The following is a 25,976-nucleotide window of genomic DNA, read 5'->3' on the forward strand; positions in this document are numbered from 1 at the left end:
CTTCGTTCTGAGGTGCGTAGCCAGCCAGCCCGCCGTCAGTTGCTTTTGACGCTTTTGGCTCTTGACTATTAATAATAACAGCAAATATGACGCGACGCCAGTCTTGACTGGAAAAAAAGCAAATAAAGATCGAGCAAATCAAGGTCACGTTGTGCAAAGAACGAAAAAAGACCATTTTCCAATCCAATCAACAAAAAGTTAGCAACAAGTGAAAAGGAAGTGAACTTGAAGTTTCGTCTGGTGGAAATTCAGTGAACATTTTAAACACTTAAATCCAATTACGGTGGAAAAACTGCTGCATGTATGTGTGTACAGTGTCACATACGGAATGTTTGCCTCCAGATAAGATAAGCAGTCAAAGGTGGGTTCTTGAAAGGTAGACAAACACACAGCACAGAATTTGCATGCCCAGAGAAATCCGTGAATCTGTTGAATCTCTGTGACTGAAATTGAAACCAAAAAAAAGAGTCCAAATTAAACCAAAACAGAGTGGAAATATGAATGTGGCAAAGCCGAAGTATTGGGTACTCTAGTACTCACGGAAGCAAAACGAGTACGTGTGGATAGTGCAGAGAGATCTGTTACTATGATTGCTGGACCCTCTTTTTGTTAGTGACTTTTCTTGGGAATATTCGCTCTTAAGGAGGGTAATCCAATCTTTGGTTAGAGGGCTTTTAGGGCTTCCCATTATCTCCATATTTCCTCTGCTCGAAGTGGAGGATAAATATGCCTTCAATATCGATATCCGTTCGATGGGCTTTTCTTCCCTTTCTCTCCCCCCGGCGTATAGGGTATCAAATATGTAGAGTGTCACTCGCTTCACCTGCTACTACACCTCTTGCTCGTGCTCTGTGCTCTGGGCTCTGGGCTCGTGCACATTCATTTCCACACTGTGTTATGCATATTAGATATCTAGGTGGGAGTGCGAATGCGAAGCAAAACATGTTCTAGTACTGGTTTGGTCCCACACCGCCCCGCCAACAATTCGCTTTCCATTTCCCCCGGATTTTGGGGAGATTGGTGGGGGAATTCGCTTGGACCCAAAGTCAATGAGCGGGGTAATTGTTTAAACAAGAACAACTGCTGGAGAGTGCTGCCGGGCATACAAATCGATTGCCATGGCAAATATCCACCATACGCAGTGGGGGCTGCCTCTGGCCATCTCTCGTTCCTCTATGCTGCCGCTCTACGTACAGCTCTCTCGCCCGCTTCTGTAGTGTACTGCCAAATTGTGTGTTTGTGTGCGAAACGAATATAATATATAATTAAAACTAATTTGATGACACACTCGAGTCTCAGGCGCAAGACCAACTCGAGCGGGCTAAGAAAGAACGGGGGTATTCAGTTCCCGTTCCCCCCCCGCGCCAGTTGCGTAATTATTATGTGCCCCACACACACGAACACACGCACACACGCACACACACACATACACATATGGCTCGTTACACTGATGATGAGTTGTCTGTTGCTGTTGCTGTTGCCGTAAAAGAATTTTTTAAGTACGCAAATTGACAAACAAATGGAGACGATGGCAACAATTTGCAATTACACAGAGAGCCTTCAAAGCGGTGGGGGGAGGGAGCTGGCGAGGGGCGGCAGCCTTCTTCGCAACGCATTTGGTTGCACGCTTCGCTGCTGGCTTTAAACGAGAGTGAGAGGCAAAGCCCAGACCCGTGCTGCAGCCAGCCAGCCCCAGTTGTGGCCGTAGATGGAGCTGGAGCTGGAGCTGGAGCCAAAGCCAGAGACAGTGACAGAGCCGGAGCCGGAGCCAAAGCCAGACCTGGAGCTGTGGCCAGAGCGCATAGTACGGTAACATGTCCGTAAGCCAATGTTAATAAAGACAAAGTAATAATTAAGTGTTGAGCATTATGGTTGCCTTGGAAACGGCCAGAGATGATGGCCAAGAGAGCGCCACCGATGGCAGAGATGAGATGAGATGAGATGAGATAAGATGAGAGAGACAATTGCATTCATAATTTGGGGGCGTCTGGCCTTTTCCTCGTGAAATTTATTCACAGCATGCAAATGAGTGCAGGACAGGCAGTACTACTTCCATTCTACTTCGCTCCAAGCTGGGCTTTAGCCAATTGTAAAACAACATAGCAGCAGGCTCAAATCACATCATCATAAAGCCCAAGCAGATCAATTTGTTGGCCTGGTCCTGGCATCTAATACCCTCACAGGACCTGCATCATGGCCATGGCTTAATTGAAGGCTTTCCCATTTATTCCATTCACGTTTTCAATGGTTTTTGAATTGCCTTCAACTAGCTTTGGGCTTAGACATCATAATCATTTCTTGCTGCATATTCAAAATATAATTATAAGCCCCAACACAGAGAGAGAGAGAGAAAGAGAGGGAGACCATTCAATGCAATTATTCAAGCCAGCGGGCGTTTCTTATTATAATTACTAACTGCATTTTGCTATAACTAAGTTTTAAATGAGGTGAGAACAATTTCGAGTTAATAAAGTGCAGAAGAAAATTTAACCAAAATTGAAGATACTGATTTTCTGAAATCCGAAGATATTCCTTGCCAAAATATGTACTCATGAGTTTTGTAAATGGCATGGCTTTGAAAGGTTTCGTAGACTTTTCCAACAAAGCTTCAACAATTCTATGTATGGAGAACCGCATCTATGATTTCCATTACGATATATGTTTGATTTAGGCAAACCACAAGAATTTTGAAGGGGGTTAGCTGGCTGTTTCTTTGGGGAAAATAGCATTTCATTTATTATAATCGGCCCTTGCAATGCTTAGAAACAAAACTCTCGCACAGTTAGCCTCCCGCTGCCCCTCTTTCCCGCGCTCTTTTGCATATGCTTATGCTTATGCTGCTGCAATCATAAACTCCTTTGAGGCCATAACCAATCAATGCCAGTGCCAGGAGGGCGTCAGCACAAGGGATACAATGTGTTCGATAATCGTTCCGCCGCTCCCTCTGATTTCTAGGCAAACAAAATCTTTTGAAAGCCAGATCGATTCATTCGGCCAGATTTCAATGGCTGCACCAGTTGCCTGGGGCTTTGGGGGTTGGGGATGGGTTGCGATGGATAATTCATTCATATGCATTCACAAAATTGCACTCATCAGCATTCGATTCACACATGCTAGGGAATATGGGCTTCCGGCAGTAGAGCCAGCTGTCTGCAGCTGCATTGCGTATACGCCGCGTGTGCTTTGCGCTGTGTGCAATGCTCGGGGAGAGTAGTTCCCTGGGGATTGAGGCTCCAGCTCCAGCTCCAGCTCCAACTGGACCCGTTTTGACTGCTATTAACGTGCTCATTTCCCCATTTTGTGGGGCTGAACTAGGGATTCCTTCGTCTTCCTTCTTCAGCGAGAAGTTTTTGCATCGAAAACGCTTGTGCCAAGGTCTTCCGTTCTCCCTGGTTTTCCCGGTGCTGCTGCTACCAATGCTGCTGCTTTTCATAGGAAAATAATATTAAAATTTATGATGACAAACTTTCAACGCCAGCTGCAAAGATTTACAAAAACCAGAAAAAAGCAGGAGAGAGGGAGAGAACATAGGAGAAAACGATGCCAAAAAGAAAAAAAAAAAAAGTGGCAGGAAAAATATACATTTTTTATACATTTCTACATTCAGTTCATATATTCCCAATATCGGTATGTGTCTGCATATATTTCTGGTACGGTACAGTTCTGCATACATCTATCTATTCCATGGATGTATCGCATCGGAGTATCGGTCTCTCATCGGAGCGTCCGAAAGGACGAGCGGACGCTTTCAATATTCGCCTGCCTGGCCCGGCTTTGAGCTTACTTTTTCCATTTCCCAGTGTCATTTTTGAAAAATTGATTTATGGCCAATAGTGTGCGTGTGTGAGAGAGAGTGTGTAGGCGTGGCAGTGCTGCAGAGGGTGGAGAGGAGACAGTTTGCGAAAAAAAAGAACCTATCAAGTGTCTCCTGTTCCGCTGTTCGTTTTTCAGTTTTGGTTTTTGGCCATACATTCATTCCGCCACTGAAGGCTTTGAGCCGCAGCCACACACAGCCACAGTCCCAAAAGTTTCTCAATAACCAAGCATATAGATCAGTTTTTAACAATCCCCCACCCTGCCCAATTCACACACAATCCCCTGACATTGGTTTAAGCCTTTCCATTGGATGTGGGATGGATGGCGACCCGCTTTAAGCCATAAATTGCGGAATTGTGTGGCACTGTGGGCTCTTGTCTGCTGCCGCAAGACAGAATGAGCCGTCAATTAAAATGCATCAAAGGCAGCCTTTTCCCGTGCTGTAGAAGGGAGAGGGATGGGGGGGGGGAGGGTTGTTGGGGCTGGTTTATGCTACCAACAACAATCATTAACAGAAAGAAATTGCTCATTTTTGCGCATTTCAAACCAAATGGAAATTATCTCTCCGCTCCGCCATTTGCCGATGGAAATTGCAAAAACCCACAGCCGCATGGACCGACCGCCGGACCAGCCAGACATTTATGGGGCTTCACTGTAGTCTGTAGTGAGACGTAATTAAGCGCTGACTTGTTCAATTACCAAAATGCAATTGCATTCGGGGGGCCGCACAAATGTCCGCGCGAATCGGCAGACAGAAGTTTTTGCCAGAGCGGGCGCCTGGGGGGGGGTGCACGGCACCTTTTTGTGCAGCCCCTTCTTGTATTGCCGTCAATTTGCATTAAGGGAGGGGTGTGGCAGTGGCAGTGGCAGTGGCATGCAAAATTAACTTGGCCTTCTTCTTGTTCGTTTTGGCCTTCTTCCGCGCTGCCTCTGCTGTCAGCGAAAGGAAGTTTTTGTTTGCATTAAAATTGTCAGCGCTGCCAACTTGGGTGAGGTTTCGTTTTAATCATGCCACAAAACTTTGTCCTGTCAGCAGAACTATACTGTGGCACCCATCATGCCCCCCCTCCCGCCACCCTGCCATGGGAAACGTGTGGCATGTGGCAAAGCCCCGCCATTTCATATCAGAGTGTGTTTTTTATTGGAGTTTTTGGCAAGAGCCGAGCCGAGCGGAGAGGTGAGGTGAGGGCCTATTAAAATGCATGAGGCAGTGCCAGTGCCCATCCAAAGTGTTTGTTGTAAGCGGCGGCACAGCTGTTGCATGCCACATCGAATCGAAATGGGACAATGGTTATGCTTATGCATGAGCCACCAAACGCCAATGCAGTCCGAATGCAGCCTTATCGGCGGCGCCTCAGCCTCAGCCTTCTCTCACTCCCCCGCTCTCCCCCTCTCTCTCCCTGTGTCTCGAGAGTTATTTATGCGCATAATTACAAGTAGCTTCAGTGGTGCCCCAATTTACATATGCGACCAATATCTGGGATCTGCTACGGGATTTGTACTTCGCGCATACAAAGCGCTGCATTAGGGGACCTCTCATCAGCCCTGCTGCATCCTGCATCCTGGATCCTGCATCCTGGATCCGCCTTCCTGCCTCTGCCTCTGCCTCTGCCTTACCCTCTGTGTGACTGTGTGACTGCTGCTGCTCTACCCTTTGGCTTATTAAATACAAGAGTAACAAGTGAAAACTCGCACAGAACAAACTGCAGAATTGCCTCATTATGAGAAAAGGCAGCAAATAAAAGTTGGCAGTTAGCACAAAAGGGCCACGTAGTACGAGCAGTACCAGTGGAGTACGTACCTTTGATGGAAATGGAGGTGCAGATGGTGATGGTGATGGTGGATAAGGACGTGGTGCGGTGGTGCGGTGGTGCGTGGTGGCAAGGGAGGCACGGACTGGTGCCTGGTGGCTGGTCCCTGGTGCTATGTGGAGGCGTGGCACTGAAATTTATGCAGCACAAAGCCGCGGCAAATGTAAGTAAGCCAAAACGACATAAGCAGGCATAAACACAGACCAGACCCAGGGATCAACAGGGAACTCTATACTTTGCAGATAAACGCGCCAAATGGAATACACTATACGGGAGACAAGAACCTGAGGCATATAGGATAAGATAGACAATGAAGCTGGAGCTAGGACTCTTCTTCCTACTGATGGAGTATTGTTTTTTTTTATATTTAAGATATGCAATATAAAGTTTGAAACTCCAATAGTAGCCGGGCACTTACAGTTCCTTTAGTGACCGCTTAGGGCAGAGATTTCTAGGAAAAGACCAAAAGACTGTCCTCCCTAGAGACACCAACAGCTGTCGCTGTCTGCTGTTTCACTGTAGATATGCTAAATTTCTCCCTATCCCAGTGGAGATACATCTGCAAATGTCGACTCCAAAGCAACCAATAGATGCATTTTTTAAAAGCCAAGGATGGAGGATTTTGTGTCGCAAATGATGAGAACTTTCGAAAATTGATTTACGTATCGAATCAGTAATCAAAGGCTGTTGAATCCCCCCGTCTAGTGGATGGCCTGGAGGCCGCTGTTAGGGTGTCTGTGTCTGCCACAAACAGGACAGGCAGGCAGGCAGGCAGGCAGGCAGGCATGCCCCAACGCATTGGCTTCTGGTGGGTGTAAATTTTGTTATGCGGCAAATGCGCCATAAAGCTACGAAGCAGGAACACTGGAGGAGCAACAAGAGGAGCAGCAAGGGCTTGCAACAGGAACAGTGGAAGGCGCAGTGGCAGTGGCAGTGGCAGGACACAGCCTGTGATGCAGGTCTTCAGCTCTCCCAAAGGTTGCTTACATTTGCGTGAATATATTTCTCTCTCGCTTTTATTTTTGTTGCCCGCTCCGCCACTTTATGCTGCTCTCTCCGTGCATGGATGGAGCTCTGCAAATGGATAAAAGGGTGAGGGATGAATGAAGTTTGGGGCATGGGGAATGGGTCATGGGGCTTGGGGCATGGGGCATGGGGCATGGGGCATTGGGCCTGGGGCTCTCTCTCTTAGTCCGTGCATGTGCGGCACTCTAATAAAATTTAATAAAAAACGTGCAGCGCGATATAATGCTTTGGCAATGGACTGGTCCCAGGGAGGGAGGTAGGTCTGGCCGGGTCTGCTGAGGACGGGGCTGAGAGACAGGTGTATCATTACCTGCACGCAAACCGCAAGGCTCCGAAGCAGCTCCCAGCATATCGATATGAGAATCGCATGGATCCAATAGCCGAGCCACTCATTTGATTCTTCTTTTGAAACCACCATTCCAGGAGGAGGAGGCGCCACCACCACCAAAGAGGGGGGCACGAGAGAAAAAGGCGCCACCACCAACACCACCACCACCACCACCGCAAGACCTCGTCTGTCAAGTGCATTTGCTATTGGGAACATGTGACATAAGATGGGCAAGTGTGTCTCCCGGCAGTCCCCACTGCCGCTGCCGCTACCGCTACCGCTGCCACTTCCTCAGATTACATCCCCAGACGGGGAGCATCATCAATCCGTATTGACATTCGCACTGTCCCAGCAAGATTTGGCCCAGGCCCACAAAATCTGGCAACAGTTGACAGCCAGTAATGAATACATAGCAACCGCAGCCTCATCAGTGGAACATCCAGAGCAAAAGCACGGGGAGGAGCAGCATCAGCAGCCCGAGGAGGAGACATTTTATTACAGCATAAGCCGCCGCCGCCCCCAACCGACAGCCAAGGATACACCGACAGAGAAAGAGGCGGCCCTCCTTCACATCGAGTCTCTTTACAACGAGGCCCAAGTGGACCGGGACCGGGACCAGGACCAGGACCAGGACCAGCACTGCGACTACGTCTACTCGTCGTGCCAGCAGTTCCTGCTGCAGGAGCTCCTTCAGGCGGCCATCGAGAGTGCCGATGAGGAGGCAGCAGCAGCAGCCCGGCAAGGATTCAGGCCACAGTCTCGGCAGCACCAATCTCTGGCAGAAAGGAAGAACAATGGCTGGCTGGCACTCGATGGAGATGAGGTGAGTAATATTGATAAATGTTTATAACCAGATTGGGGGTAGCGTTGGCCTGGAGTTGGTGTTGGGGTTGGGGCTGGGGCTGGGGCTGGGGCTGGGGCTGGGGTGTCCAGGAAACTATCAATAAATGTTGCATCCTTTTGTTGAAATTTCTGTGTGTCCCTCCTCCTCGCAGTGGGAATCCGTGGGCTGTGGGTAAACAGCTCCAATCCAATCACTTCCTCTTTGGGCAGTTGTCATCATCTCGGACTTCGTCGCTTGGATTTCCCCCGAGGCATCAATATTTATTGTTTAGAGGAGAAAGTGTCGGGAAATTGATTGGAAATTGGGATCCCCCCCCCCTGCAGTTTTCCTTCAAAAGTGTTGGGCAAACATGTCCCGAGTCCTCTTGTTAATAATCCTTTGACAATAGCTTCCTACCCATTTACTCCCTCGGGAAGTGTCTCTGCCATCACATATCATGTCTTACACTCTTGATTTACCCAATCCGAAGTGCCTACCCCATCACCCACTCAGCAATTCACTTGCACATCCTCGTTAACTGCCTGATGGGCGTCCTCCGGTCCCCAAAGGATAATTAGTTCTCACACATGCTTTTTACATGAAGATATTAGTAGGGGAACGCTTAATCCTCCCATAATCAACGGGATGAGCGTCTTTAGGGTTTAATTATACATATATGCATTTTACATGAACCAATTAGGCGTTCGGATGCATGCAGAGAAATCCCCCCAAGGTATGCTCCGTGTTTCCCTCTCCCAACGATAGAACGAGGCAACGGTAGGGAAATCAATCCCCATAAAGCTATCCCAAAATCCAACCAAATCTTTGATACCTCTACAAAAATTAGCTTAATGAATGTTGGAGAAGAAGCTAAATCCTTCATGATTGAAATGAATAATGAAGACAGAATAAATATAAATTATATACATGCTTACATGAATATTAAATATAGTTAATAGTTTATGTTTATTAGCCGTATAATTGTCGTCTAAGCTTCAAAGCTTCGGCAACTTAAAAGCTTAAAGCTATCACAAAAGCTATGATCATTGCACAGTGGGTTAAATGTTATTTATTTGTACTAAAAATGGTGGCTAGAAGAAAAGATTAATCTATACAAGAAATGAAGATGTTTAGCCACGATTTTCACAAGAATAAATGTAATGAAAGAGTAGAAAATCAAGTTAAAATATTTGGAAATATCCTTACCAATGTTCTCTTCCCAAGCTTTCTGCCACTTTTCATTTAACAGCTGTTTTAAGAGCTTTTGCATTGAGATTTTTAACGTAAAATGTTGTAATCCCATTAAAGAATCAATTTTCTAAAAGATTTGCCACTTTCTAAATGAACCACAAACCCAAACAACCTATTTGACATATTTTTGAACAATTTGTAAATTGTTTGAAACAAGTTTCAAAAGTCAAAGTTTGAATTATTCAAAAATCAAACAATTTATTTCCAAACCTTTTGCCCCAAAGACGGTTCGTGCATCGGCTGTTGGCTGCTGCATGCAACCAACCCCCGAAATTGTTGCATAGAATTTTCCTGCCACTTGTTTTTGTGGTTCTGCGCATGAGTGGACACTCTTTCTCTCTCCCTCTCTCTCTCTTTCTGCCCCGCTTGACCAGAGCGGGAGAGAGCGGGAGAGAGAGAGAGCAAGACCCACCACAAGGAAGACGGACGTCTCTCGGAGCGAGTCACTCGTGTCGCATGCTTCCCATTCAATTTTCCGTTTGCCGTAGTTTCACAAGTGAAAAATCGTCGCCGGAGCATCGTTCAAGCAGGAAAAACTCTGCAAAACTGTAAAAATATCCAAAGAACCGCAAGAAAAGCTGTGGAAAACGCGAGGAAACCCAGCGAAAAGTGCAACAACAGAACAGAACAAGCCAAAAGAAAGCGGAAAAACGTTTGCATAACCTGAGGCGTGAAAAGTGTGCGAAAAATCTGCTCGGTGCTGAAAGATTTTTCCAGCAAATCGACGGACTGACATTTTCAAGGACCGACCGACCCCCTCCCGAGTACGAGTGGGCGTACATACGTGTGTACGTACGTACGGGCCCACTGAGAGTGTGTATCTGTGTGCGAGAGGAGAGGAGAGAAGAGAAAGAACCTGTGAGTGTAGTGTAGTGCAATTATAAATGGCGTAATTTCGGTGCGATGTACATTGCTGGCCCTCCATTGCATAGCAGTAGAAGAGGATTCGGGGCCAACATCCAGAGGGAGGATCAGTCGAGTGCTAGCCAGCAGCAGGAGGAGGAGGCTCGCCGAAACAGCGAGTGCCCCTGCCGCCTGCCGACAACATGGATGAATGCGACAACCCCGTCGTCGTCACATTAGCCGCGCAACACGGACACGGGGAGGGATACGAGAAGCAGCAGCAGCAGCAGAAGCAGCAGTCACCCACCATCGATGATAAGGGATTGCAGCACTCGGAAGATACAAAGGACACAGATACAGATACGCAGAGCATTCGAGACACAGCAGAATCTGAGCTTGAGGCTGAAGCTGAGGAGGAGGAGGAGGAGGACGCAGCAGTAGACGCAGAAGTCGAGGCAGTCATCATGGTAAAGATAGACGAGACCCCGTTTTACGTACCGTTCGTCGAGTGCCGTTGGATACAGCAAATGTATCTTGTAGATAGTTATATAGTATATCTATAGTTCCTGTATGAGTCATGTCTGCCCCACGTAGTTAGAGCCCGCCCACAACCCACAATCACAGCTTTTTTGTTCTGTATTGTCTTCCGTGTCCTTTGTGTCTCTGTGGCTTGTGGCTTATGGCTTGGTGTGGAGTGCACTCCATCCATCTGTGGCATCTGTGTGTTGACCCGATTTGCAAATCCGCTGCCGCTTTCATTTTAATCGGTTTTCTCTCTCTCTCTCCCTTTCTCTGTGCAATGATAGGGCCAGGCGGAGAGCAAGAAGCATGGCAGCAAGTCCAATCGACGTAACCTAAATGGAAATGGAAATGTGAATAGAAATGGAAATGGCAATGGCAATAACTGGGACTCGTCCCAGGAGCAGCAGCCACTGCATACCAAAGGCACAGCCATGTCCTTCGGCTTTCGCAAGAAGCTCAATGGTACGCCCAAGAAGTTCAAGAAACTCCTGGAATCCCACACTACCTCCACACCAATGACAGACACAAAGGACGACAATGGCAATGCTGGTAAGTGTTATGGCTTTTTAATTTGGCCACAATTTAACAACGACATGCTGACATGCCAACTGACCAACAAAAGCAACAACAATACCAATAACTGTCATCCACATTCACATCCCCATCCAACAGCTACTACTCCCATTCACTTTGAGAAGGTGGGTGCCGCCGCCGCACCAAAATCTTCGACTGCCGGAGTCGCGGCAGCAGGTGCAGGTGCGGCTGGCAAACGCTTTGGCTATCGCGGTGCCCTGCCCCGGCCCGCTTCCACGGGTCTGTACGGTGGCCCCAGTGAAGAGTCCGAATCGGAGACGGCCGCACAGAATACCCAGAACAACAACAACCACTGCGGTGGCGGTGGAGGAGGAGTAGCAGGCACCAGCACTGGGCTGGTGAGCAATTGTAAGTAAACCATAGAATCGTTCTCCCCATAAAAGAACAGAACAGAACAGAACATACCTTAAGATCTCCTTCGTATCCTCATGCCGTCCTACCTTCCCAATAGTGAAACGTCGCTCCAAGAGCGCACATGCGGGACGCAGCAGCGGAGATGGAGAGCAGCCGAAAATAGCACAGCCCAAGACGCTCACATTCAATCTCAACCAGAACACGACCATCGAGTACCAGAGGCGGCAGTTCTTTGGAGAGATTGCGGATGAAACCACGGCTGCTGCCCCAACAGCCCGTGGCGGACAGCAGCGTTACAACTACAACAATTTGGCCAGCATGCACGCGAATGTCATGTGAGTGGGAGGGATCACCAGTGGGAGGGATCCACTCAGTCCACTCGATACATTGTATTAATACAAGATTTTGCTGCCCCTTCCAGTGTACGACCCACGCCACGGCTCACGCCCGCGAGCTTCGCAAAGTTCACTTTGCAGACGGTGAGCCTGCCACGGCCGGAGTATCCGGTGGCCATCAGCCTGACGGCCACCACGCCCACCACACCCAGCAGCAGTGTGCAGTCGCCAGTGCCCGCCCACGCCACGGGGGCCAGGGCCAAGGACATCTCCACCAGCTCTCGACAGCATCCCCTGACCTCGGTGCATGTCCAGCCCACACAGACGCACCATCATCGCTCCGATCAGCGACACCTCGACCAGAAGAGCGTCAAGCAGTTGACCAACAACTCGACGCGTCGCGGCTTCTCTGGCAGTCGAGAGATCAGCGCCGACTCGGGCATCGCCAGCCTGGACATGGCCTTGGACTCCGGTAGCTCTGGCAGTTCCGTGGGATCCAAGCGGAGTCGCAGTCGGCCACGGAATCTGCAGATGGTGATGAGCGGACGGCACACGTTCGAGGTGAAGGATGTGGACGATCCGCCATCCAGCGAATCGAACTCCTTTGTGGAGCCACTGGCCCTGCCCAAACTTCCCACGGACGGCAGTCAGGCCATACCCCTGCCCCTGCTCGGATTGGTGCGCTCCAATACGGTGCTCAGCCGTGAGAGCTACGAACGGAGGCAGGAGACGCCTCAAGCTGGAGATCAGTCTGCCTCCGGCAGCCAGAAGGCGGAGGGGAAGGCCAAGCCCAGTGGCTCTGACGAGAGCGAGAGCGTGGACGAAGAAAAGCTCTACCTGGACTCGTCCACATCCGAGAAGAGTGCCAAACAGCAGAGTCATTCCTCCGTCTCCAGTTCGTGGCGCTGCCAGTCTTTGGCTGGGGAATCCCTGGCAGCCATGGACTGCAGCAGCATGAGCATCAGCGATACCCAATCGCAGTCGCAGGCCCCAGAAAATGGGGCAAACAATGAAAGGGATGAGGATATGTCCCTGGGACTAGACGAGATCAGTCTCATCCACACGGACATGCCATTTAGCACAATTTGTAAGTGAATAAAGGAGGACCTTGGTCAAGGAATTGCCTCTCTAATTACTATCCTCTAATTTCTTCCCAGCTTCGATGACGGAGACTCCACCAAAGCCCGGCCAGGAACCGATGCTCAACATCCACCTCGTTGACAATCGGGAGGCATCTCCACGTCCTCGGTCCTTCAACAATGCGCTCAACGAGTCCAAGTTTGCAGAGCTGGCGCTGGCCAGCAGCACCTGCCTCTTGCTGGACGATGAGACCTCGCCCACGGACAGCCTCGTGAGCAGCACCGAGGATTCGGAGGAGGCGGGCGGCAAACTCAAGAAGCACAAGCACAAGCTCAACGAGGAGCGCCAGCAGAAGGACATAGACATTGACATTGACGACATCGCGCCGCTGCTCGAGCTGGAGCTGGATCCGGGCAGTCCTGTCTCCCCGGGCACGCCCACCCATGCCTCCCACTCGCTCTCGCTGGGATCGGACTGTGGCAACCTGATCGACGACGAGATCGCCGACCAGCCGGCGCTGCTGTGCAACAGCGAGGCCCACGAGGTGGCCACCGACACGCCCACCCTGATGGAAACGCACACTGGATCACTCCGCTCGCTGAAGAGCCAGTCGAAGGCCCGCACGGCCCTCCAGCAGGCCATCGAGCTGAGTCTCCGCACCCCGATGGCCGTCCGCCAGGCGGTCCTCGATCGCGCCGAGTCCCTCGACACCCTGTCGCCCTGCGAGTCCATCTGCTCCGACGATCTGATGATGGACTTTGACATGAACAGCAGCGTCGACTCGATCGACCACATGGCCCCTGTGTCTGGGCGCAGTCGCAGTGGCTCCGACCTTCACCGGATTGGGGCAGAGATGGACCCTGCCCAGGCGGAGGCTGAGGCCGAACTTCTCTCCGAGATGGAGCGCAATGGCAGCGATGTGATGAAGGAGCTCAACTCTCTGCTGCGCGGCAGGCGGCAGCGTGGTGGCGCCCGGGAGCGCATCAGGTGAGTCTACAGTCCGTTCTACAGTCCGACCCCCAACTCCCCCAATCAGCTGCAGCTGCATCCCCACTCCCTGTAGCTGTAACGTAACTGTGGCTAATGGAATCGGCTTCCATTCACTTGGTGGAGAGATGCGGTGCTCTTTGAGTTTTCGCCTCTGATTTGGTTTTTTTGCCTCTGTGCGCCGGCACTTGGCAGGCGGCCAACGACTGTCCGTCGGTCCGTCCGTCCATCCGTCCGGGATTATTATTAAGTGCACTCTCTGTGGCAGGCCTCCTCCTCTTGCCCCTTTTACCCCACTTGATGTTGCATGGCGCTGTGGTACGAGCAGCAAATCAATCAGCAGCCGATGCCCCTTCTCTCTCTCTTTCTCTACCCATCTCTCTCTGTGCGGTGCCTTCCATCTTCCTCTTTCTATCTTTGGCTGCCAGATATCTGCCGGCCGGCAAAAGTTTAACCCTAGAAACGCTTGCGGTGTAGTAAAAAATAAAGGCAGATATTTTAATTTTTACTTTTCAAGTGCTAAAATTAATACAGGGATATGGAACGAACGATATATACATTTTTGTACACATTTTCTCTGATTGTGTTATTTGCTTTAAGAGAATACCTAAAATATTTCTGCAAAGGCAATTCTTAGTAACTTCAGTTGTAATTTCACTAATTTCCTCCTGTTCAGTCAAGCCCTTTGATCTTTCTAGTGTTAATTTTCTCTGCCAGAGCTAGGAATATTCATTAATTAATTAATTCCCAAAGTAAACATCAACAGCAGAGCGTATTTGCTTGCCTCTTGAGGCACCCTCGGGTTAATCGAATGCAATTTGATTTTCGCCGACTCAGAGCTTAGGCATCGCCATGCCCCAACCCCAACCCAAAGGGGCACGCCCTTTTGCAAGCAAATGGTGGAAAGGGGGAAATGGAAATTGAAATTAGCCCAAAATTAGACAGACATCAGTGGGACAGGTTGGAGCTGAAATAAAAACCCAATGATTGCAGGCAGTGAGTATTTTTTTGTGTTTGCTGAAGAGTTCCCAAAAGGTTACTCCATTCGATTTATTCCATTCCCACTGCCATTCGCTAGAGAGAGAGAGAGGGGTACAGACGGATGGACATTCATGCCACCACAAACTCTGTGTGGGCCCTGTGTGCATTCTGGGGGCTGGCTGGCTGGAAAGCCAAAGCCAACGTCTAAGCCAAGACCGAAACCAAAGGCAACGGCACTTGGCATTTTGCGGCAATTGTCTTTGGATTGGATCCCTCTTTCTCTCTGCAGGGGACCTCGCTCCGGTCTCGGTCTGGGCCTGGCCAAATCGTGGTCGTAGTTAAGATAACATTTTGACTTTGGCCTGAGACTTGATGGCGAGTGCCGCATTCTTTTGTCATGGCAATGGCAACAGCGGCAACAACGGCAACAGCGGCAACAACAGCAACAACTGCAACCGGCAACGGCACGACATCCACGACAACCATCGACGGAGAGTCGTTTCTGGCTCTCCAGCCCAAAAGTTGGAAAAACTTTATTGCGCCCCGCCATGCTATTGCCATGTGCACTGGAAGGAAAAATCAATTGTCTGGCAGATGGGGAAGGGGTGCGGGGGGGTAGAGGGGTAGGGGGAGGGATACTCGTACTCGCATGAACCTGTTTTCCCAGCCAAGAGCCAAATAACTGCAAAATGCCGCTGGCCTTCTCAGGTTTTTTTTTTTTGCTTTCTTAGTTGTTGTCTTACCTGCTCATGCGTCGGGACATTGGCTTTCCTTGCCACTTGCCACATGACTTTCCTTGCTACTGCGTCCTCTCACTAACCGATCCGATCCGATGGACCACAACCTAAGGCACCGAAAACAGCTGCGGACAATCATTTAACGCAGCCGCCACTCGATAATCCACCAGCCATATGCAAAACCATATGAGAGTAGAAACCGACCCCCACACTTGTGGCTTAACCTTGAGACTATGGAGCCGTGAGTCACTCGCTCGACCCGCTCGGAAACTGCTGAGTAAGCCATCGCCCCAGCAGACTCAATCGCCCATTATCGGCTCTCGGCTCTCGACTCTCAGACGCTCCACAAAGTGCAGTGGAGGCAAAAGCCAACAGCAACAAAAAGAATAAAGTTCCATTGTGATCGCCATCTCTGCGGCCGGAATGCAGAAGCATAAATATTGTGGCCATACTCGTAGAGCTTGTTGATGGCATTGTCTGTTCGTCCGCCCAGGAGAGCTTTCTTTTCTAACGGAGCGGAGACCAGAGGTAGAACCAGACCGACCCCCACTTGCCACATTCTTGCACTGCTTGGTTTATCTCTCGGCTGTTGGCTGTTGCCTGTTGGTTGGTGGAACGTGGTGGCAACGAAACATTGGTAACAACAGCAACCAAAGCACAGTGGGATGGCATCAGGTATTTGTGTGTAAATATTTCTAATGTACTCACAGAGAACGCGCCAATCACTCTCTCTCTCCCGTTCTACCACTAGCTACCTCCCCAAAGCACACAATTATGATAATTTTTGATAGTTTAAGGAACTACGAAAATTATGAGAATCCAACCAAGAAAGTTATCTTTCGGCTTAGCTGGATAGCTCTATAGTTTGATCAATAGATTGATTGATTTCAGAAGAGCTAGCCTACAAATATATAATTATATCGTACATTAATATGTTAATACATATACATATGTATAAATGAATGACTAGAGGGCAAGCTACCTGCACATTCGCTTCGGTTGTGCGCCAACCCCCGGCTCACTAGCTTGGCTAGATCGCGCCGATGTGAGTAAACAATCGGAAGACGATGATTTTCTTTATGTGAAAGCAGAAATATTTAAAGGCTTTTACCAGTAATATCGGAATCCCAGCAAAAGAGGACACCTGTGCCCATCTCTATGACGAACAAATATTTTTTTGTCTGGGCTTATCCACTTGGTACCACTGTGGCTCCAACGCTCTTTCGTATCACTCCACTACCACACAGCACACACCACACACCATTCCATTGGCTCGAAGCTGGCTCCAACTTCAACTTCGATACCAACTTCAGTATTAAACAAGATCTCAAAGCGTTCGGTTCACTTCGGTTCAGCACGATTCGGTACGTTTCGTTGAGGGCTCAGTCTCTGAAGTCTCTGAAGAATAATAAGTCATACTCGTACTTTTGTGAGACCCAGTCGCAATCACCATCCCTATGCGGGGTATACCAGATTGTGTTCTGTTCAATCAATCTGATCCGATCCGATTGTGGGTACAAATTGTGCAAGAATCGTTGTGCTGAGCGCGTGGGAGCCCCAACATTAATTGCGTTGTTAATAACCAAAAAAGAGACAGAGAGAGAGAGGGAGAGGGAGAGGGAGAGACATAACAAAGCCCCAAAACAAGAGCCAGTGACCGCAGAGCAGGCGGTTTCGCATTCGGGTATTCGGGCATCATCGTCGTCGTCGCCTCCAACGATACGCACTGCTGCCTCTTCCATGCCACAGATAGGCGGTCCAACGCCACCGCCACCGCCGCCGCCGCAGCCGACGTTTCAACGTTTATAACAAAAGACAAGCCGCGGGCACAAGTGTCAATGGAACAGCCAATCCATCCATAAAAGAAAACAATTCCGTTTAGACTGGGACTGCGACTGCGATTCGGACTCTGGCTCTGACTCTGGCTCTCAAGTGAGTAAAAGGTAGGGGAGATACTCATACTCATACCCACGGCAAGTGGTAGCCAAAGTGGGTGATGATTTCCGCTCTAAGCGTTGCGTAATTTGATATGCAACCCGGTGGCAGGGGGCAGGGGGCAGGGGTTCAGCGGTAACAGTAGTAGCTGTGGGGCACACAATGAATGCCTCTGGAAAGTGTGTCACATGCAAATGCAGAGGCAACGTTTGGAAAATCTTTTGGAATTTGATGCCATAAACGTAACAATTACAGATATCACACACACACAAGCACACACACGAAAAAAAGAGTCGGGGAATCCATTTGGGGTGCTTGGAGGTGCCCCCTTTTATGGCTTTGGAAGCCACTTCAAGTTCAGTTGCATTTTGCGGCGCGTTCAGGTTTGGCCTACGGATTCGGTTCCCATACCATCTTCTGGCATGCATAATTCAACAGAACGTTTGCCACACAAACACCAGGCCAAAGAGATACATACCGCACATACCCATCGAGTGCAAATACAGAGATACGGATAGCTGCTGCTGCAGCTACCTACCTACCTACCTACCTATCTACCTGTCTGGCTGTCGGGCGGGCTGTCCGTCTGTCGGTCTGTCCGTCTTCCCCACGCTACTCCCCATACATGTATCCCATCCATCCAGAGACAGAGCGGACACAGCCATCGTTGATCATCAGAGGAGGAACTGCGCTCTGGCATGCCACAGATACACACCGGATTCATTCCCATCTCAAGACTGACTCTCTGCTCTGTGTGTGTCCGTGTGTGTCCGTGTGTGAGAATGTTGGTTATTTCTTTATTTTTTATGGCCATTACCATTACTGGCGTTACGTGCTCTACCACCATCCCCCATTCCCCATCCTGCATTTCGCTCTAATGAAGCTGCCTTTCCATTTCCATTTCCTCTTCATAAGCAAGTAGCACTGCGAGTACGAGTACGACTACGGGTATATGTCTTAAAGGTCTACGACTCCTCCCCTGAATACCTTTGTATCCCACTTCCACTTCCACTCGATCGCCATCGTCATCTCCATCTCCCTCTCCGTCTGTATCTCCATCTGTATCTCCATCTCCGCCTTTGACTCTCCCTCTATGAAATATGACGTTTTGTCGCACAAATTGATAAGTGCCGTTAGGAAGTGGAAGTTCGAGTTCGAGTGCATGTCAACGCCTCTGCCGATCCTCCTGCCCCTGGCAGTGCCCCATGCTCCACTGATTGCCGCATGATTGTGATTGTGATTGCTTGTCATTGTTGGCCGATGCCAGTAGGCTGTTGTTACCTGTTGGTTGGCGGTTAACAGTTGCAGCCGCCGCGGAGTTGGCCAAGTTAGCGACAGTTGCCGTTGTTGTCAGTGGCGCGTGTGGAGTCGTCACAAAATGAGACACACACACCTGCACCACACAGGTGCAGAGCAGCAGCAGGTGCGTAGACAAAGGGGTGTCCACTGAAGATTGGTGACAAGGCAAGACCAGAACTCAAGAGAACAAGAAACATTCGAGAACTTGTTGCTCGAAATATTCAACGGTTATGCCCAAAAGATCTTATTCCCTGAACAAAAGATCAACGTACATATTTTGTGCCCTACTCTACCCCATTGCATGTCATAGGGAATCCCATAAAGACCACATTTGCACCGAAAATACCCCCTTCGGCTGTAGCCCCCTCTGTGTGTTTTATTGTGGCTGCTACCTCCGCGGTGCAACAACTGCTGTTGCAATGACGAGCATTTTGTCGTCCGACAATTGGTTTTTTCTTCAGAGTGTACGAAATATCCGTCCGGCCCAGAGGAGGGGGCTGAATGAATGAATGAAGTGGGGATTGGATTGAGTTGTGCAAAGTACTCTACTCGCATTGTTTTGACTTCGTTGTGGATCGCCTCGTGCTTGATTATATTCATGCATTCATATTCATAGTATTCACTTTTCACTATTCACTGTATTCATTGTACAAACAGCATAAAGTTGGCGTGCGAAAACTAAACCAAAACAACAATGTGGGATATTTCTCTATATGTGTGTTTTTGGGCTCTTTGGGAAAGTGCATTTGTATTTTTTGGTGTGTTTATGGTTTGGACATAATGTAAACTATAATTGCTTTTTGTTTGGAAACCCACGAGTGAATCCATTTGAACTTTTTGCTTGGGTTACTTGTACAACAAAATTGAACAAAAACCGAAACCGAAACCGAAACCACAGCGAAGTGCAGCTCCAATGCATGCTCCCCCGTTGGGTTACGAAATTCGGAGAGTAATGTTCGAGTTTTATTGATATTTAATCAGTCTACTGACGGACTAGCCAGGGCTTCGATTAAAGTCCTATTTTGAAACCAAAACTCAATCGATTACTAAATTGAATCGATGATGCGGCGTGTCTATCGGTAGACCTCTCTGCTGAGAATTCCATTAATTAGATGCGAGAATTTTGCCAAAGAACGAACCCCCACTGTCAAAAGAGAAGGGGACTCTTCCCTCGAATCTCTCAGCACTTTCATCTCTGGCTTTATAAAAACTTCAATTTGCTTTACCGACAACTTCGTGGAGATCATCTTGAAGCTAGAAAATGCAATAAACAAAACAGTTTGCAAATTCCAAAGGTTTCAAAATTATGGCTGTTCCAGTTTTTGTTTTTGTTTATGCCTCAGAGTACTTTTGCTTTCCTCTAATTGGTTTTTTCTTGGGAAAGTCATTCGTGAGATACTCGAATTAATTCCATTCTCGTAATGGCATTGGATATGGATACAGGTATCGTATCGTACTCTACTCCAACCGAAATATCATTATAACTACGAATATTAAGACAAAGCCCATTAACCTTTGGTCAGGGTCTGGGTCGGGTTTTTGGAGTGAATGATTCAAGCCGTGGAGAATCGAATGGGCTAACAAACCCATTGAATGGATGGCGTTTTGGGGGGCATTAATAGCTGTACGTTTTTCAACAGTTTGTATAAATTATGCCGTGAAATTTTTGAACATCGCGCGCATGTGTAAGAGAGCCCTCCCTCCTCCCCCGTCCATCGGCCACCAGCAGCCACCATCATCCATCTCCAAGTACCGCTGCAGCACGCAACAGTTGCCGCCTCGAGACTTTCACTATCCACCACCAGAGCTGTAGAGCTGTGGAGCTGGAGAGCTGCAGAGGGAGCTCTCTTGTGTGGATTTATTTCCAGCAGCATTCATGTCGTGCCCCAAGCCAGAGGTATCTTAATGGGCCATTGACAACTGCCAGTACTGCCAGGTGCCGTGCCACTGCAACTGGGCCCTAATCAATGGCATTCACTTTCATTGCGGCCACGTTAATTGGCACTGCGCTAAATAATTAAATGAGTGAGCCAACACCCAACCCTAACCCCAATCCCCGGTCACCTCCAGGGGTGGTGTAGTAACCATAACTCGACAAAGTCTCCACAGACAGCTGTTGGGGGCCGGTCTGCGCATGACCCGATTGTGTCATTTGCCGCAGAACAAACACAACACAACACAGCACAGCACAGGAGAACATGATGAAGGCCCTGAATGCCAGCTAGAAACAGAAATTCGATTTGTGGAATACGAGTATGTCCGAGGTGGCGGATACTACGGATAATAAGGCCAGCAAATCATCGCCCAAGGGAGTGCGACGCGTCCGCACCGATCTGAAGACATCGGAGAATGTATTCCTCTCGGGGCCGCAGGGCAGACCAGCCCGAAAAACCTCACCCATGGCCATCAAGAGCCACCAGCATCGTCATCACCATTATCACTGTGCGGCCTCGTTTGTGGCAAGCAGTGCGCCGCAGGCGAACGAAACGTACCTCAGGTGGTGGCATGACTCAGGAGCACCACTCCCTAGCCTCTCAAATCAAGGACTTACCCATCTTACTCATCCCTTACCTATGCCTGTTCATCTTTGCAGCGCCCAACTGCCCGCCCGTGCCACACGGCTGCTCAACCGCTCCAGGCTCCAGGACCAGCAGCTGACGGGCCACGATTCGGACAACAGCCTGAGGTCCACCCACAGCGGAGGAGCTGCAGCAGCGGTCCAGCGCAAGCGGAGCACGGCCAATTCACGCGCCTCGACGGCCTCGTCCACGTCCAGTCTGCCGCGCCAGCGCCAGCCGCAGAGGCAGCAACAGCAGCAGCAGCCAGGTGGCACCGCCTCGGGTGGCCTACGACGAGTGCGCGGGCTGGGAAGCGGCGAGCTGCACAGCTCATCCGACGACCTGATGTTGTATGACAAGTCCTTCCGGAATGCCATGATCCAGGATGTGCTGCAGTTCAAGAAGCAGCTGCTGCGACTGCGGCGCATCCTTCAGGAGGTGAGTGCAGGGCAGTGCAGTGCATCAATTTCCCTGTAGAGCTGTTTATGATTTCGTTTCCATTTCATCCATGGCACCAATCCATTCCCAACAATCAACCACAAAACACTCCAATCACTTGCACAATTCTTAGGACACTGAGTTTGATTTGAAAGGGGTACGTTTTTATTTTCATTTCGTTCGGAGACTTTTTTAGGCCTTATCATTGAATGCGGAATACTTCAGTGACCCTGTTGGACATTTCTTTTGCAGACGGAAACCCTCAATCCATTCGAGAACGACAATCTTCAGTTGTTTGCCGCCTGTGGACTGGACAGCAAGCAGCTGAATGACATCGATCTGGCCAGTTTGACCTCGTCCACGACGGAGGATCCCTTGCAGGAACTATCGGATCTACGTAGACAGGTGGTTTACCTTCAGGTATTTGCACGTTTTTTGCATTTCGTTCGCCCGATAAGCTCTGGACCGCCACAAAACCAAACAATACCAAACCAAATCGATTCGAAAGCAGGACACTCTCATACTATTGTATTGTATTCTCTATTGCTGTTGTTCTTTAATGTTTATTAGATACATGGAAACTATCTATCCTCCATGTGGCATGTAAAATACATACTATGAAAAATCCAGAAGGAATACCTAATATACTACTATCTCTTTGCTTATTTGTAAATCTATTATCTTATATACTATATAGATGTATGTACCTACCTATATGCTATTCTGCACCTTGATTTTGAAACTCAGAACACACTCGGAGACATAGTACAGTCATTCAGTTGAAAGTTTACGGAGTTGTCTTTAGCTGTTGTTGTGATTGATAGACATGCTTTGATTGACTGGCTGTGGCATACATATGTACATATGCAGTACATCAGTAAAACACACACAAAACAATGGAACAATCAAAGCATGACTGTCCAAAAAAGAAGCCAAGATATGCCTAGCAATTTATACTCGTATAGATATGATTTTTACACACTCTCTGGCTTAGTTATAAATACAATATCTTGTATCTGCTAGTGACCTTTTATGCCTCGCTCCACAAGACCGAACTGACATTTACGTATCTCTATCTCTCTCTCTCCCTCTGTCTCGCTCTTTATATTCCTCTCTGCCTGTTGTCTAATGTGTGGCAGGGTCAAGTCGATGATCGTGATCGCACTATACGCCTGCAGCGCGATCTCATCGAGCAACTGGAGGCCGAGAAGAGGCAACATGCCGGCGGCACTGGCAGCGGCAGCGCCAACGGCGGCGATGCCAGCAAGGAGCTCATCAGCATGGCCACCCAGACGGAGCGGGTAAGCAGATCTCCCCTTCATGTACTTATAGATACCTAACAGCGATATGTGTGTTGCACAACAAAAACAATTGACTAACCGAAAGCTGTCGAATATTTCTATTTGAATTCCGATTCCACTTTCACAGACACGACCACTTGCCATTGGTGCGGAGGGTTTGTCCAGGTAGGCCCAAGACAATTCATGTTTTCTATCTTTCTATCTGTTGAATTTCCCATTTTCAATTTTCAATTTTCGGTTGTATATTTTGGTATTTTTGTAATTTTTTTTCGTCATATTTGGGGCCTTTCATCAGACCACAAAAGCCGCAGCTGGGGCAGGGGCCGCAGCTTAACAAAACTAATACAAAACGATGCCGGCTGCTGCTGTCTGCAGGCTGCTGCTGCTTTAATGGTGGCTTGGAGTCTCGGTTTCGGCTTCAGCTTCAGCTTCGGCTTCAGCTTCATGGTCCGTTGGTGGCATGCAAATCAGTTTGGCCACTTTCCGGCTGCCGGCTGTTGACGTTAATGGCAACAAATTGCAATTGGAGCAGTCTAATTAGACTGGATTCAGCCAGCAGTAGCCAAAGCCGAAGCTGCAACAGCAGCAACAGCAGCAGGAGGTGGAATTTTCCATTTTGCAATTAACTAACAATAGACCCACTTTAGACCCTATTCGCAAAGCCTTACCCCATGATTAACCAATGTGCATCTCTCTCTCTCTCTCTCTCTCTTTTGTAATGCCTCCCATGGAATACACACACACCCCCCCAAAACAAAAACAAAAAACACTTACATATCTAACCACTTTCCACACTCCATCTCAACCACAATAAATATATATATATAGACTACAATTTGGGGAGCCACAGGTATTATTTTGTGATTTCATACTAGCCATCATTGTGCTCTGTGCCATCAATCTGTTATGTATCCTACACCTAAGCTACAACTGTCTGGACAATTGTAATTCATGCACTTGATCTAATCATCCAAAGCATTAACTAATCAAACCCTAACTAAGAGACAAACTAACCAGTGAAATCTAAGCTTTAATCTAAGATCTAAGATAGATATACGAAAAGTACACACAAAAGATAGCCCCTAGCTAGTGTTCTAAGCAATCGTTACTAATTGTCACTGAAAATTTAACACTGTTTGTGAAAAATTGTAATTGCATGCGGCAATTAAATAGAGTCCCAAGGTAAAGCAAACCAGCAACTAACCAAAAACTACGAAGAGACGAGGAGGAATGGCAGTCGGAAGTACCAGATCAATCATGAATGAAGAACCTGGGGAGTTTCAGCCACTCAAGGCATTCCAAAGCAGATTGAAGACATTCTCTGAAGTCCAACTCCAAAACATTTCCGACTGGCATCCACTCTTCTCTTCGTTCCGTAGACAGCTCTTGTGGCATATCCAAAACAAAGAATTTCTTTCAATAAAACCAACGTATCATGTGGAAACAGCACACTAATCCTGTCCTCTCTGTTCGCAGAAGTAAGCCCGAATATACCAGTTATACCACGCACTTTCCGATGCTCCACTTGCACGACTCCACGCTGGCCGCCACCACCATCATTCGCCATCACCAGAACCACCACCAGGAGAAGGAGCAGCCCACGCCGGCGCCCACGGCCACGGGCGCCAACACTAGCCAGTGTCCGACCCTGAGCCAGACCCGCCGCCACACCATCATCTCCACGACGCTGACCAACTACAACCAGCAGCTGGCTGCAGCTGCCTCTTATCCGGGCACGCCGCGACGCGCTTCCATCGGTTGGGACACGGCGGAGGCGGCCACCCGCAATGCCAACACCTACAAGCCCGTGCGTATAACGCTGATCGGGGATCCGTTGCCCCTGCAGAATGGCAGCAGCAAGTCATCGCTATCCTTGCCCGGATCCGTTGCCGCGCAGAGCCATCTCCATGCACAGAACGGGGTAAAGATGCGGTATCCGAATGGCAGCTGCCAGAGCGCCAAAATGAAGACCAGCAACGGACACCACGGGGCGAGTGCACACTATCAGCCGTTGTACAACAGCAACAAGATGACAAGCCCAACCGTAACTATAGTCTGATTTAGATACCAGTTTCTTCGGACTCCGATCGCCCTGATTATCTCCCCGCCCCCCAAAAAAAAATTATTTTGCCGACGCAAGCAAGTCTTAAGATTAAACAGCTCCAAACATAAAGAAACCTTATACAATATACATATAATAATTAGTGAATGATGATGATTCTTGATTCTTACCATAGTTGGGTTTTATAAATGGAAAGCGCTCTGGAAGTGCAGTTAGAAATGCAGTTTGGATACACCGAAATATACTTGAATATTAACCATATATATGTAGCATGTATATCCTTTGCTTCAATATAAACTAAGATCGATATTCTGGCTTAGTTTTTGACTTCCAATCTTGGCCTCCAGTTAAACGAGACGATTATAAGCACAAATATAGAAACAGAAACCTGTGCGATTAGTGGAATATATACCTTACAAATCTATATATATACATATATTTTTTTTTAATACATACATACCTATATATTATAATAGATTTATACTCCTAAACAGATATTGAAGTACATAGATACCAACTTCTTATTGTTAATTTTGTTGCCTAAGTTTTAGTCTAAGTTAGAGCGTTTTTCCTGGTTTAACTTCCTTGTATTTTGTATTATATGTACTATGACCTAACCTAATGATAAACAATGATTACCACTCGCAGCATGCGGCAGCAAAAATGGAAAGAAAATACACACACACACAATCAATTTTTTTGTTTTTGTTTTTCCTACAAGAGCACAATAATATAATATAACATAATCGTAAAGTAATTATCCAAAAACGTATTATGTAAACCCAATATTGTATACTCGTACCGTACTGTATGTAAACCACTTGCTAAGCCTATTAAAAAGTTATAGAGAGTACCTATCAATAGAGAAAGATAAACAAAACATAGTGTGGTTTTC

At 48.2% G+C, this 25,976-nt stretch overlaps 1 protein-coding gene across 13 annotated transcripts; it reads left to right on the forward strand.

Annotated features, from left to right (window-relative positions):
• On the forward strand, nt 1–25,961 carry LOC4813529 (uncharacterized). Of its 13 annotated transcripts, XM_033381747.1 has the most exons (15): nt 7–361; nt 7,077–7,804; nt 10,705–10,969; nt 11,093–11,362; nt 11,466–11,703; nt 11,790–12,790; nt 12,861–13,770; nt 21,316–21,718; nt 21,852–21,875; nt 21,971–22,138; nt 22,858–23,019; nt 23,147–23,184; nt 23,848–23,869; nt 24,193–24,201; nt 24,496–24,621. In XM_033381747.1, the coding sequence occupies exons 2-15, from the start codon at nt 7,208–7,210 to the stop codon at nt 24,499–24,501; spliced, it is 4,113 nt and encodes a 1,370-aa protein (XP_033237638.1). In that variant the 5' UTR covers nt 7–361; nt 7,077–7,207; the 3' UTR covers nt 24,502–24,621. The 13 variants fall into 13 exon arrangements, with proteins under 13 accessions (XP_033237632.1, XP_015043269.2, XP_033237638.1 ...); XM_033381748.1 differs by lacking the exon at nt 24,193–24,201 and having other exon boundaries at nt 8–361; nt 24,496–24,533; XM_033381741.1 differs by lacking the exons at nt 23,848–23,869; nt 24,193–24,201 and having other exon boundaries at nt 1–361; nt 24,496–25,961.
• Nucleotides 25,962–25,976: the final 15 nt, after the last annotated feature.

This window comes from Drosophila pseudoobscura, chromosome X (assembly GCF_009870125.1).
Source record: "Drosophila pseudoobscura strain MV-25-SWS-2005 chromosome X, UCI_Dpse_MV25, whole genome shotgun sequence".
In the NCBI taxonomy this organism is placed as follows: domain Eukaryota; kingdom Metazoa; phylum Arthropoda; class Insecta; order Diptera; family Drosophilidae; genus Drosophila; species Drosophila pseudoobscura.